The following is a 15783-nucleotide window of genomic DNA, read 5'->3' on the forward strand; positions in this document are numbered from 1 at the left end:
CGGCCAGAGATAGCCGAGCATGCCACGGGGGTAGAACGTATTAAGTCGATCCTTTTTTGTGCGCCACCACGGACTAGATTTAAGGGATACGTTGTTGTTAGGCGCGTTAATGAGTTGGACTAACGTTCAAACTGTTCTCGGCCGTTTGTTTCTGCGGAATAATTTATCGTATTTGAACGTGTAACGACTCTCGACGAAATTAAACGCTGCAAGTCATCTTCTTCTGCGATCGTTTATTTAACTTTAATTACCGTGGTAATTTATTAGTAAACAATTTCCGGTGACAAGGTTTTTAAAGCTGCTGTCAGAACTTATAGTCGAAAAAATGTTCTTCTTTGATTCTGTCGTTTGGCTTTTGCCATCGCGTAATTATAAGCATCTAAATACCGTCACAGAATTCCGGTACCTCTTGCAAATATTTTCTCGTACGAACCGCGGAATCGAGTTTCCTTGTTATTCAGCGAACCACGTTTGCTGGATGCAGATTTTCACGCAGTCTTTTTGTTTCTCTCCACGTGTTTTTACTATCGCGACCAATCGATACGCGCGACCAGGATACCGGTTAAAATTCTGCGTGACTTTCTTTCCCGAATGCTCAACTTTATTAGCGACCTTCCTGTCAAATAGTTTCCGCGTTAACCTCGTAAACCGCGGACTTAATTTTACGCGAAAACTTTTCCGTTCAGCTTGTAATTAGAAGCCGTGGCCCGCGCGAAATATTTCCCCGTCCCTTCCATCTAATTTTATTTCATCCCTGCTTGTGCGTAGAAACGCGATGATATTTTACGGCTCGCCACGTTTATTGCTGCGTGAAACCTTCGTACGAGAACTTGTTTAATACGTTGCTAAAATAGAAACATGCATTTCTTTCAAAATAATCTATTCGCTAAAATTTCACGGAATATAAATTGTCCTGTCTTCGAAGAGAGTTACGACGTGCATAAATTGAAAGTTTACGCAACGAAAGAAAATAAAAACGATCCACGTTATAATTGAGAAAGTTTTGCGAAGTTACTACGGCGGTCGAACCGGTTGATTATAACAAATTTTATAATTACGAAGCTGTTTTACGTCGGGACAAGACCCGTCGAGAATAGTAGGTGGTCGACCGCATCGCTTGCATCACCACCGTCCTACCACCAGCCACCGGTTAATCCGTCGATAATCGGACAAGCGTGACAAACCAACGTCAAGGGAAACTGTCCAGTCGAAAGGGAATGAGAAAGAGCGACACGGTCACTGGACAAACTGTGGCACCAACCGACAGGAAAAATAGTTAGATTTCCCTCCAACTAAAACGTTTTTCTATCAATCGATAAAGAAAACTAATTCGATCCGACTAATCAAAGATCGAGTCAAGACTGAAGAACGGCGAGATTCCACAAAGGGATCCCAGTGATTAATTAACCGCGATGAATACTTGGCGAGGACGCATTCGCCGAGCGAATAGGTCAAAAGGTTTTGTACCTTTAACGAAATTCGAGGCACCGATGGTTTTAACCGGAACTGCGCGCTTTTACGACGCACTTCGGACCTCTCGTTAAACTTTGAGGACGAAAGAGTTTTCGTTTTATTGCCATGGGTCAGAGGTAATCTCGACGCGTTTCAAAGTGTCGTACTTGGAGTTATTATATCGGCCGTTCCTTTAAGAAAATCATTTCGCCCGCGGACTTCACGGTGATTCTCCTCTCGAAAACTTTTCAATTCTGGAACATTTTAAATCGCGCACTGACCCTTCGTTCAATTTCTTTTTCAAACGAGGATTCGACGGTTAATCAGCCGATCGACGTTATCGGATCCTGAAGACAAGAGGTTCGATTCTGATATCGATGAACTGGTGAAATCGAGTTTTAAGCCTAGCGATCCAGGATAATCCTCGAACCGAACGATTCTATAAGTAGAAAATTTCTATAAGGGCTTCCAAGATTCGCCGTCAGCTGAAAAATTTCGAACACGCGTTCGTGTAACTTTGAGCACAGACGATAGCTACTTTTCACTTTATCTCCTTTCGACGGAATGAAAATAAATTCTTTTCTCTTCCGCGAGAATCCACTATTGTTTCTTACTTATGACTCCTGGTTCGTCTTAAATAAACTCCAGATGCAGCTTAACTTTCGACTCACTTCTCGGAACGCCGCTCGATCAAAGATCGCTCTTTGATTCTTTCGGAAACGTGCTTGGTCCCTCGACAACTTTCATGCTTTATCGTGTTCCCATCATCGGTAGATAACACGTGTTCAATTACCGAGAACTTTGAGTACCTGCCAACAACGATTTCTTCCGTTCCCTGCTGTTTTCGCACACGCGCGCGCGACGTACGAAGCGCCTCGTGTTTCGAAAATTCGCTCCCTGTCCATCGAAATCTAATAAAGTTGCTTATTTAGCTAAGAAATAATAAGGAGCCTTTTCCTGACAGAAGGTATTTTTGCGCGAACCTTGCTGTTTACCCCTCGACCGCGTGCTAGGAATTCCGATGCGTTTTGTAGTCGCCACTTTTACACGCTTTTCCCTTTCTAAAATCGAATTTCCACGGGCTTCGAAAGGACACTTTGCGGGGACAAAGGGTCCGGACGGTGTTACAAAATATTCAAGGGTCGTTTTATTTTCTGACTGCGCAGGGTTCTTTGAACACGCTGCTCCGAAATTTGTTAGAGAACGCTCGATACACCGGGGATTGTGCTTTTTTTCTTTTTAAGCGAATGAAATAGATTGGAAAAGTGCCAAGTTAAGGGGACTTTGAAAGTTTTTGGAAATTCTTTTGTCGTGTCCATAAAAAGTTATCGATTGACTGGATTCGATTTGTGTACAGTCAATATTCTAGAACAGATGGGTGTGTACAGAGTGTCTCAAAGGAATATAAATCGCGAGTATTATCAAATTTTTGTAACAAGAAGAATGTGTAGTTCGAAAGGGTTACCTTTTGATGGAATTTCGATAACGCTGTCGCGCTAGAACGCTATTTTATTTTACGGAATAGCAATTTATATCTGCACAGTCGATGAACGTTTATCGAGATAGTTAAAGAATCGTGTCGCAAAGATGGTAAAAATATACGCGTAAAGAGAACGATGATCGATGTCTGGATCTTCGATAAACAGACTTGGTTTCTCACGAATGTTTGAAGAAAGTCGTGTTTGTCGATAAACAGCGAGACTGAGATTCCACGGCGAAGAGAATTGGCCGTGTCTCGCATTCGTCTTGGGTAGATCGTTGCTTATCTTGGCACCCATTGCGTTGACACGGGTTTAGACTGGTCACAGGGGTCGCAAACGATCATTCCAATGGCCCCCGGCTTAATCTGAATAATCCTCCCTCGTATATTCTCCCCTTGTTACATATATAACTCTTCTTTAATTCAAATTAGTTTGCGCAACGTCCGGATGATCTATGGGTAACGCGCCAAAACATGGAATTGTAGAAACATCGATGCGACGCAACGATCGCACGAATTATTAAAAATTATTCTGTTCGGTGCGTTATCGATATTTCCTCCGCTTCCTGAATTAATATTCTATGTAATTTAGTTCGGCATTGACCTTCCGAGACAATGAACGCGCGTTACGCGAGAGGACACGAATCGATTCTCGACGCGAGCGGTTTTGCGAATCCAAGTGCTGGCAAAAGGAGACAAATTACTCTGCAGCGGTGTAATCGAGAACAGCCGAGATAATCGAGCGCCTATGAATAGTCGGTAATTACGTCAAGTACGGGCGAACATCGAAATATGCTGGTGCACAGTGCACGGGGCTGTGTCACGGCTAACCAAGCCCTATTGCTTTCAGCCAACTTCGGATAATCCGGTCGGCGCCGCTTTGCCAACTAACGCGTCTCCTCCCTTTATCTGCTGCACCGACGATACTAACTCACGGCTTACGAGCGTTAACGAGCCTCACGAGATACACGCTGGCTCACCCCCGGGGGAACAATTATGATCGGGAGATGATCGATGTAATCGATGCGGTTCGATAACACGGCGTGCCCCGAATTCTTCCGAAGCTTAACTTTCTCGATCGACATATTCCAGCTTCCACGCTCAGAAAATTGCCCACATTTGTCCGAACCCGATACTCGATTCTTCTGTAGTTTATTAATTTTATTTCATCGAGAATGGATCGAGCTCGCAGAAAATATCAACGTTTCTCCTCGTTTTTCAGAAAAATCGATTGGCTGTGGATGCTTGTTTTCTACATATAACGAGTCGCGGGTGTAATTTACAGCTGATTAAGCATCGAGCTGTTTCTCACGCTCCAGAATCATTTTGCGCGTTTAGCTCGTGGAAAACCGTCGAACCATGAAACGTTAATTCACCGTTCTCTTTTTGTTTCTTTTCGTATATTTCGCGGCTGCCATTACGCGACAACGGGCAATGCGAGATAACTTATGATTCCTTGTCGCGGTGAAAAAAGAAAGAAACGAGAGAACGAAAGTACGGTTCCATTAAGCTCGAGCATCTTAGGTGCTCCATTAAGCTTGAAATTGGAACGCGCTGCGTAATGTTCCGTACGTATCGCGACCGTCTCCGTTGTCGTGTAACGATTCAGCTAATCGATAACGTTTACGTCCTCGGATAGGGCGAAAAAAGGCGTTGAGTGCAGCTCGAACCACGGTTACCCTCCGTCGTGTTTGTTCCTCCCGACGTTGCGAAATTATCGAATTCTTCTTCGTTACTCGAACGATTCTTGCAACGGTTACGTAACGAGACAGGCACGCAGGGATAGAAACGCTTTTCGAGTAACGAGGTATCGTCGGCATGAATCACGGTTAGCATAAAAATTTCGACGGCACTCGAATCGATTCGTTGAAAGGAGACAATTAATTTGAAAATTGTTCGAATGATCGCGTGGTTTCGTTCCACCTGACCCAAATTAACATCCGCACAGAGTTCGCGATATAAATATCAGGCGGAGAATCGACCGCGATACAATCGAGGATTCGGTCTCTGAAAGCTAGGTACGTTATCATTTATGCCAATTAAGTTCGTTTCGCGTAATACGATGATATCGTCGTAACAAAGTGGTCATGCTCGTTTCGCGCGCGTTTGTTTTCTCCTTCGCCGTTTAATGCTTGTTCACGGGGATATTAAAGTACCGTGTTGGCAACGAGGAGGATGGCAGAACATCGGAAACGCGGTTAAGGCGCATTAGTATAAGGGGATTGCCTACAACGCACTGTTTTCTATCCTCTTGTCTATTTATTATCCGTACAATCTCATTCGTTGGTGCTTTCTGCACGGCTACTTTAATCGCGACGCTTGTCAGAAGTAACGAACGGTAATCTGGATTAACACGCCCGAGAAAAAATTTGTGTTCGCTGGCGGGATAAGTGACTGGACGTTTGAATAACTTCCGAAATTACGCTAAACGTTCCAACAAGATTCGCTTCGATTTCTCGACGTTGTACGCGACGAAAGGAATCGAGCGAACAAAGGTCCCGCGAGGAACAATTCGGAAATCGAAAGTTGCAATACTTCTTTATTTAGGCAGAAAACGAGCGAAGCGACGAGGAAGCGGAATATAAAAGCGAGAAGAAAAGAGAAGGGACGGGAAGGAAAATGTGAGGTGGCAACGGGTCTATCGTATTAGGGAGAAAAGTTTGATAATTATACGGTAAGCGGGTCGGGAAGTTCATACCGGAAGAGGAACCGCGCGAACGAAGGATGAAGGGAACTGCGAGTGTCGCGTTGGCGAAAGCGACTTGTCACCGTTGAAACGAACAGCCAAGAAGCTGCCGGGAGAGAGAAAAAGATAGAAGGGTCAAAAAGTAAGTTAGAGGGAAAGGAGGGCGGCAAGGCGAAGACATAATTAGCAAGTTTAACACGAGTCGCTGCCTCTCGAATCTCGTTACCGTCCCTGTCTGTCGCTTCTCGTTCGAACTGTGCGACCGAGGAACGGAATCGTTTCGAGACGAGATCACGAGCAGGAAAAAGAGCTCGTAGGAAACGAATAAACACGGAATAAGCATCGACAGGAAACTATTGTTCTCGGCAAAGTTTTCCGCTCGTGTTCGCTTAACGCGTACACCGTCTCAAAGTGGTAGTTCCATTTACAGAAATACATTGAAATTTGTCCGATACGTAAGCTCGATAAAAGCTTGTACCGATAAGATAAAACCGCGATACATTAGCATTCGAAAGAGAAGCCGATTTCAATTCGTATCGAATCGATAAAAGTAAGGTCGCGCGATTGTACGAGCGATCGATGAAACGAAAAAGAAGTCGAATTACCTTGGTGAAGGTGAGGGTCGCTATCGGCGGTAGGCGAGGTAGATTCGGATAATAAAAGCTTCCCGCGGGATGTGCCGGGTATCGCGAGGTGATCCTGTAGGCGATTCCTTGGGGTTGCGTTGGCCAGTTGGCAGCCGTGAATGTGAACCCGTTATCCGTTCCACCGTCCAACGGATCCAGCTGTGAAACACCGACGAAACAGAAGAGCGCGCAGTTAAGAGTCAGTCTTTTCAATAGGCGGACTAGATTTTAATGAGATGGGGAAAGCCACGTTTGGATCCATCGAATCCCTTGTAAAATGGAACGTGACCTATATGTATACCTACGCTTCCCACGATCAACGCTCCACCAATCTGTTCGTTTCTATTTCTTTTTCCACTTTTTTTCCCCGAGTAACTCTTTGCAACAGAAACTGCCTTTTGACTGCTTTAATGAATGAAAAATCGCTAATACGGCCTCGGTATGCTTCCTGAATAGCGAAAAGGATTTTCCATAGTGGGTCGAGCTTTTGTTCGATAGCCCAATTTCGACGCAGTGGAACGCAAAATTTCTTTCTTTCACTATTTTTTGTACGGTGTACGAACTGCTTCGAAAGATCGTCATTTTTTGAAATAGGTACGTGTTCAAATTGTCCTTCGGCTGTTTTGTAGTTTTTCCAAAGTATTTCTACCCACTATGGACTTTATTGTGAGAACGCGATCTTTCTTAGATCGGATAGAACGTCGAATAAAGGGCGAGACTCTGTATAGGAGGGAGTTAAACGGCGAATAAGTACCTCGACGGTGACCGTGTCGACCCAGTTGCCCTCGACGCACAACTGAAACGAATCGACGCCCACGAACCAGTCAGGACTAGGATTGATACGAGCCATGATGCTTATCAGAGTGTGATTGCCGTCGAGAAACGCTCTGGCGATGCTGCTTCCTTCCCCTTGTGGCACGGGGGGCCCAGTGAACGAGTGAAGACTGTTGGGCGAGTCTCCGTCAGCGTCCAATCCATCCGTTCTTCCGGTCTCTACGTACAATCTCACCCCGGTGGATAGCCGTTCGCCCAGTCTGTACAGAGTATACGTAGAGTCGTGTGTTCGACCTGTAAAACGACAATAAGAATTTTTAGAATCGGTATCGCAAAGCTTCGTCGCGAATAGCTGCTGGTACATAAATCTCCACTCTGTATTTTCGCTCGTACCGTCCACGTATAAATATCTTGTACATATTTTTATATTACCCGTTCGAACAGAAATTTATCGAAATGCGGTGTATTTATGCGGCTGCTTTGATTGGCGTGGAATTAATTAACGAACCACGTGACGTAATTTGGATGTTGTTTGCATCGTTAATTCGACGTAGATCGTAAATTGGACGAGACGAATAGGGAAAGGTAACGCGCGACGGTCCAGACTATTTTTCCTCCGTTTTTTGTTTGAAATATATGGTCGGTCTGTAGCGAGCGTCGAGGATCAAGCCAAACGGGTCTAGGGGTTGTTAACGACCACCCTCTTTTGACGATGTCGTCGAATCCTACGCGAGACAGTAGATTTATAGTCAATAAACGTTATCTCCGGGTGAATCGTTGCTTCGCGTTTCAGCAACGTTTCACGAATATCGGTAAATTTACTAATTTTTAAACAATTACACGGTGCGCGTATCGGTAAACTGTGCGAGTCACCGAAGGAAATTAATTCCCTCTTTCTTCTTGTCGAATCGATAAATAATAAAACAGCTTCGTCGGAAAAATACTACGTTCGTCCGAGCGTTTCGCGTATCAGATTTTGCAAGTTATTTCTGTCGCTGTTTCAAGGAAATTGCAAAACGATCGATGAAAATCATTCGGAAAGACGATTCGATTTAAGAGGGGCAGCGAGTGAAAGAAAGATCACCGCAAGGCGAAGATTCTCTCGGTTCGTTCATCATCACCGTATAAAGTTTCCAACCCCTCGAATTCGTATCCGCGGATAAAATAAGATAACAGCACATATCGTAAAGCACAATAAAATATAAAAGTCGCGTTCGGAACGCGGAGCACGTAGCTTCTTCGTAGAACTCGTGCGCGAAAACAGGAAGACGTTTCTCATCTTCGGGTAAGATTTCGGGTCATGGACAGCTATAAGTTTGCGTTTTATCAAGAATTCGACAACGTGGGTATAAACGATAACATTCCTGGAATTCCGAGGATGGTTTAGCAAAATGTATCTCTCTTTCCTCAGGATCGCGTGTCGTTTTAGGAATTTAACGTCGACTTTCTCCACTCCGAATATTAATATCGGCTTCGTTCGTAATCGGGGCTTGGGGATTTCATTTGGTCGATCATCTTTAAAATATTAAAAATTTAATCAACGGAAATTACATCGGAAAGCGTATAATATTATTACGATAAAATTTATATTTCACGTTTCACTCTTATCGAAAGTAATCAAATTTTCTCTAATTTCCAATGGAATATTCAGCATCGCCAGTTATAATTCCTTCGCGTTTAAAAGAACGATTAAACGCGTTAGGCCGGAGGAATCATTCGTTGACAGACGTTCGAGACGAGCTTCTAAATTCGTGGAAATAAAGAAGAAAATAGGGTCGTTTGTCAAAGGGACAAGGTTGTTTCCACGCGTGTTATGTGCCACCGGTGATAGATTATGTTCCAAGATATTATGTCTCTTGGAATGATATCCGCGTGCCGGTGACTGCTTCTTTTTAATTTTCTAACGTAGCCTACTGCATTATTTAAATACGATAACTCCTATTGTTTGTTACTAAAACGACTCTATCCAGCGCGTACATATACATATCATCAAAGAAAGTTTGAACGAATAAATAAGCGTAAGAAGAATCTGGAATCGTAATATCTGTCACTGACCGTAAACTACGAGAAGGTAGTTGATAAACATCCCCAAAGCTGGCAGTTCACTGTTCGAGGTATAAAGTTGATTCAGGGCGCTCGTAGAATGCATAACAATGGAAGCAAAGAATGGCGTGGTCGATTCGAACGAAGACGAATGATCCGTGGCCTGGAAAGTCTCTCTGGACGATTTGTCAGGGCGAGTTTCGTTGTTCCCGGTTCTCGATATCGATGCTGGCGAAAACGAAAGGTCGTGGAACGGTGTACGCGCGCACCGAGTATACGGCAACTAATTAAAAAGGACCCGTATTGTCGGGGAGTAGCATTGTTCGAGGCAGATCGAGGAATTCCTTCGAGCCAAACGGTGAAAGCAGCTTTGTTCTTGGTCGAAAGCTGATGGATTTGAAGGGAAAAGGCGCGGACCAGGTGCACCGTAGGTTGCGGCTCTTTTCAATTCAAAACGTCGCGTCGTTCGGTGAGCTTAATCAAATTTCTTACTTCGAGGCCACCAGGCTTTTTCAGGCCTCGCCGCTGAATAATTCGACGCGATTCGACCCGGGTTACCTCGATAAAAATTTTAAAAGACGATCGAGGTTAACGTCGATCGGTAAAAGATTGCTCGCGCGAGATTTAGAACGATCGTTTTCGCAGCGTTTAGAATTTGCTTCATCGAAATTACTGGTTGTTTCGATCCACGTAAGCGAGTGTAAAGCAACCCGCAGAAGATGTCAAGTTCCTCTGTACCCTTCGAATCCCTTTTCCATACCGAGTCCATTCTGTGCGGGCCACTTCCCCCCAGGGCGGTTTTCGCTAATTTTGCAACTAATTAAGTCTCTCTGGAACTCGATAGGATTAGGGGTGGCAACGTGTGCGACGGAAAGGCCAGCTGGTTCACCCTTTGAAAAGAGAATTTCACGAGTCAGACGGAGAAACCGCAGTATCGTTTAGTCGGACAGCCGGACAAATTGAAAACTCAACCAGAGCTTCCACGCCATTTAGCTCGAGTCTCTTTTGATAAAAATTATCGCTTAAGCTCTAGTGGATTTATTTCGAAATTTTTGAATCTCCCGATGTTTCGCCAAAATGTCGACAATACCGTGATTCTAATAATTTCTTAGTCGTTGACAGAATTGAAAAGTTGGGAAGAACCTTGCGCATAAATGAACTCTTTCGTTTACTTAATCGTTAGTTCGTGTAGACATCTATCATCGAGTTAACTTTCGCAGACGGTAGCGAGTGAAATTTTCATGTCCCTTATGAATGGAGATCCGTTGAATAATTAACGAGTAGCAGAATTGGCTAGTTAACTGGGTAATCGATACGCTGAACTTTGCACGAAAAGCGATTAGTTGGACCTCGTAGACGTCGTCGAGCTGATTAATCGAATATTCAAGCGTGAATGAATGGAATCTGTACGATAACTCAAGGAAGCTTGTAACGATATTATCGCGTCAACATCGTCGAAAACTATCGGAACGAAACTTTTCCTTCTAATTCTCTATCCTCCGAAACGATGGCGTGATAAGTAAAAACAAATTGTCTCCGGGAATCCTCGAGGATCTGCAAAATCCGCGAAGCGAAATGAACGGAGAGAAGCGTATGTCAAAGTCTGAGGCATCTGGAGTTGAGAATCTCCGTAGTCGGTGATATCCAACTTGATGGAAGTTTCGAAACAAGTCGAGCCCAAGTTGGCGCGACCGCGAATCGTCTATGTATACCACGTGCAGCTGCAGCTGCACGCCTAGCTTCCCGCGTCTTGGACGTGGCAGCAGTCGCTTGGAACGCGACCGAGCAACCGAGACGTGTTCCCGGAGAGTGGATAACCCAATTTCCCCGGCTCCTGCGACGAGATGGTGCTTGTTTCGCGCCATCGTATATACGTCGTACCGCAATCCTTTGATCGTTTCACCCTTCTTTCTTCTCTCGCCATAATTCGACCGCTATTCGCGATATCTAGAATATTGCTTCTCGAATCCTACAATTCGACCATTGACGATGAGTTCTTTCGACGGTAATTCACGCGTCGAAGGACGTCAATTTGTCGAACGAACGAAGATAGACTAGCGACACTTTGTCGAGTTTGAAAGGCAAAGAGGATCCAGGTTGACCTTCGTCGAACAGGAATCCCCTAGGATTAGGAGCATCGTCGAGAGAGGAAATGAAAATTCACTTGGCCAGATTCCACGGAAACGAGCGATTATTGGACAAGCAACCGAACGGTTCGTCACGGGGGGGCAGAGGATCGATGGATTTCCTGGAGCCGAGGGGTCGCAACGAGATATAATTGGATTACTAATGAATTTATCGGAAACGGCAATTAGTTTGCATCGAAACGGCACGATCGATATTGCCTATCGAGGAAAAACAAACTTGGACACGCGCCGGCTACTGCTCTCCTCGACTTCTGCTATAAATACGCTTCGTATCCGTTTAAGAATTTTTATATCCCATCACGGGTAAAGTCTTTCGATAACCCACGACGTTCGCGTATATGTATAATATACATATAAGATGCATATCCGATACGAAAAATACAGTTTTTTTTTATTCTCCGACGCAAAAATGATACTGTTCCACCCCTGATGAAACAATGTTCGTGCCTAGACTTTGAAAACAACACTGACCCTTCGATTGTAAAGCAACCCTCAGACTCTCCCTATTTTTCGCTTCGGACACGTTTACCATCGAGGACTCCCTCTTTTCTTTATCCTTCCCGGGCATACCTATCATTCCCGTTTAGCCCCGAACATCGTCCGACCGTTCTCCCCTCTCGCGGCTGAAAAGTACAAAAAATAAGTTGAAAGTTCGATAACGCGTTCGGAAGAGGAATGATTTCGGATATTAATCGCGCTAAATCGGATGCAAACGAAGAGATTGCATCGGTACGCGTATGTTTGAAAACTCGCTTCGTAAACAGCCGACAGGCATATGTAAATAGGGATGGAACCGCGAGGAGATAGGCAATGTGACGTTACAATGAAGTATTAACGCACGCTGACCGCAAACATCGGCAAACAGTCTACTAAAGAGGGACGATTCCGTTCGCGTTCGAAAACATCAACGAAACGCGGAGTAACGCAGCTACCAGACTGTTGGATTTATTGGGAACAATAACTAATTTGCTGTAAAGCCACATAAATTATGAACGCTCCCGACTCTCCATTATAGCAGATTCGATCCTCCCTCGCTCGTTTTGCACCCTTCCTGCACTGTCCGCGTTTCTACCTCTTCCTATTTATGTCGTCTTGCTTCGTATCGGCGTTCGCGTTTGGCATTTGCGTCGGGTACATCAATTGAAATACGTCAAAGTTCGTGCACGAACCACGAAGGAGATTTCGGAGATTCACGGTTTTGGAGGTTTACGAGATATACGAGATCGTGTAGGATTCGTGAAAAAACCTCGTCGACACAGATTCGTAAGTGTCCTAGTTATTTCTGTTCGAATAGCATCACCGTCAGTTTCGTCCACGTTCTGCTTAGTTCTCGACGGTTTCAACCGACGAACGATATAAAATTCGACGATGAGGCAAGCGGACAGGGACGAGCGTTCGGCTCGCAGCCTGTGAAACGAGTGTTTCGAAGCCGTGCAAACAAACGGCGCTCTAACGAACCGTCGTGTTCGCGCCAAGCACCGTGTTCGGGCACAATGTCCCGTGAAACGTTTAAATGGCACGCATTAGCCGCGACGACGCTTCCTCCCCGACCATTTCGCAGGATTTCGAAGCTGAAACGTACGCCCGTAATGCCGGCGAATTGTTCGCCTCTGCCCGGCCACTTTTGCCCTAATACCCGCAAACCTCGTCTCTTTCTGGTTTGTCTCGTCGCCATCCGGCGAATTAGCAGAAACCCAAACGTTCCTGCTAACCGCACGGTATGCTCTTTTCGAAATTTATCCTATCGAGTTCGACACGTACGTGAAAATTGTTCGAACGCATCGATCGGACAACCCTTCCGTTCGGGATCGAAAAACCATCTAACCGTTGGTCCCGTAATCAGCGAGACGATAACGATAGTTTCGTAGAATGGAACGAGAATTCCTTTTTCGGCGAATAGAAAGTTTTCTAGCAGGCTGTACACGACCGCTAGGCAAGTTACAGCTTGTACACGATATTACCCAGCCCGCGAGCGTCCATTTATATTCGCGTGCACACCAGCCGCGAACGACTCCTATTCCCTGGTGCCCGATGTTCGCCTACGTGAGCACCCTTTCCTCTCGCGTGAATTCACGACTCTCCTCTGTAAAACTGACACGAATTTCGGCTTGCTCTCGCCCTCTCTTCCTACGGTCGTTGATACTTTATAGAGCTCACTGATTCTTGTAGCAAAAATATTTTCGACAGTCGTATAACAACTGTAGACATTCCTATGTTATAGAAATATATTGGTAATTAGAGTAATTGAAGCAATTAAAGTTGTATCGCTGCGGAGACACGCGATCTTTGTCGTTTCATATTCATTAGAGGTATGACATGCAAATTGTTCCATGCACGAGCGGCAAAATTTACCATTGCTCCGTCTCACCGTGCAAAATTGGTGTCGCGAAATTAACGGACCAAACGATCCCGGTTCATTTGCCTAGGTTCTACGAGTTTCAACGTGTGCCTAGAAACTGTCGACTAGGAGGGGTCAGAAGTCGCGAGGACTTCGTTAGCGCGGCTTTTCAAGCTGAAAGTCAAACAGTGTCGCGGCGGGATTACAACGCTTCGTTACTCTGCTCGTTCGTTGAAAAGATCGTGCGTCTCGACCACGCGAAAGGAGTAACTTTTTCCTGGCAAAAAACCGATCATCTATCTCGGCCCGCTGACGAACGACAGCTCGATGGACAGCAAAATGGTGTGGCAAATAATGGACGCGTAAAAGTCGTTACACGATGACAGCACGAAACTCGATACATTTTGTCGTTGATCAGAATACCCGTATACAGGGATTAACTAAGAACGAGGGAATGTTCTAATCGAAACGCCCGAATCAGACTAATCAGTAACAGTAATTTTTCGCGAAAACGGACGAAGATCCGCTGGAAATTTGGATTTTCTCTGCAGACCGATCTCGGATTATTTCCAAGAGAAAAGAGCAACTCGAATATCGAACTGATCGATCGCAATAAGCCACGATCGAACCCTATACAATTCTAAAGAAACAGGATCACCGTGAACTCTGTATATTGAATTCAATATGGCGTTCGAACGTAATCCGAGCGGTTTCCGTGGTTTTTGCTGAAGGGGTCGCGGCTAATAAAATGCAAATTCGATTCAATATCGCGCGCAAGCTTTTTCGCCGGGTCGGATTTCAAACTCTTTGTTAAGAGAAGAAACCAGCGGGAAATTACGTTCGCGACGCGCGACGTTCCATCCAGTTCGACCAAATTTTTCCTTTCCCTCTATCCGGAAGCGACTCCGCGATTCCTCAAGATTTCCTCCCGACCCAGTCAGATAACAGGGTCCCAGCGTTTCTGGGTCAAGTATGCTTCCGAGATGACGAAGGAAATAGAGGTTCTCGTAACTCTGCCACAGTGGTTACTTCCAGGAGAGAGGACGGAACTTTCAGAGTGGCACGGAACGTTTCTCCTTCCGTCCCTGTTAATTCCTATTTTTTTTAATTAGATTACCGCTGATGAGTTGTCTCTGTGAAACTGGAAACCCTTCTGGGTCAAGCGTACTCCGGCGCTTTCATTAATTTTCGTGATTTCGATGCCGAGTAGTTATCGTATATTTTCCTACGATTAGACCGTTTCTTACGTAATTCGTGTATTTTAAATCAATTACATCGGACGTAAGTACTCTGACAGGAAAGTACGGAGACTCCGAAGCCGAAGAAACTATCGATCGTACCGGATGCTCTAGTGGACTCTGCACGAGCTGCTATATCGGATGACTTAGGTACTATCGTGTGCTATACGAGTTATCACCGTTCTATGTACTCTACTTTATGTAAATTAGTACTATTCCCGAACGAGTTATTATCGTACTCCGTGCGAGTTACGGCTGTACTCGACACAAGTTATTATACGACTTACCGATGTCCAGTGAATCTAACCCCGGATAACTCTCCATTGTATAACTTACTATCATAATCGCTTTCCAAACGAATCTCTATCGTATTCTCTGCAACTCGTGCTTCGTGCTTTAAACGAATTGCCGGCAAAACGAAATAAATGTTCGTTAACGAACGAAACATACAATCGTGGTTTCAAAGAATGTAATCGAAACAATAGACACATTTTCCGCTCGTTCACAATGCTTGGCAACAAAGTTAGAAAACATGCGCGCGATATACGCGAACGCAATCAGTTGATGGCTGCAGTGCTCTCTCACGGCCACGCACAATGGATTAAAATGATATTGTCCAGCCGTTCGATTAAGTTTTATAAACGACAACACCGACTATGAATATTCATCGAGAGCCTCGTTGCCGCCTGGACTTTTCGCTTCGGCAATTGCTCCGAAGATAATGAAATTCGGCTGACCCTTTTTACGATTCCTCGCGAAAATTCAAATAATTCCTCGCGATTGACGACGTCGCGTCCCGCTCGAAGCGATAAATTGTTTTTCCCCTCTCTTTCTAGCCTCCTTTTAATTGGAAACGACGGACGATCGAAATACCGTTTCGTGCAAACGATAATAGAAGAAATACGTCTCGATCGCGGATAATGATCGAGCCCGCGTGCGCTCGCGGTTTTTTCCTTCCGACTCGACCATCGCCGTTATAATAATCGTAAACTAATCCGT

General features: G+C 44.9%; 1 protein-coding gene across 1 annotated transcript in view; it reads right to left on the minus strand.

Moving 5' to 3' along the window:
* The window catches only part of LOC100877354 (spondin-1), a 104120-nt gene that overhangs the window by 16991 nt on the left and 71346 nt on the right, over nt 1-15783 (minus strand). Inside the window, exons 3-4 of the mRNA XM_003701381.3 lie at nt 6999-7312; nt 6224-6403 (exon numbers count right to left, since the gene is read on the minus strand). Of these exons, the coding sequence (XP_003701429.1) occupies nt 6224-6403; nt 6999-7312 (494 nt within the window). The remainder of the gene's footprint in view (nt 1-6223; nt 6404-6998; nt 7313-15783) is intronic.

Source organism: Megachile rotundata, chromosome 13 (assembly GCF_050947335.1).
Source record: "Megachile rotundata isolate GNS110a chromosome 13, iyMegRotu1, whole genome shotgun sequence".
NCBI lineage: Eukaryota > Metazoa > Arthropoda > Insecta > Hymenoptera > Megachilidae > Megachile > Megachile rotundata.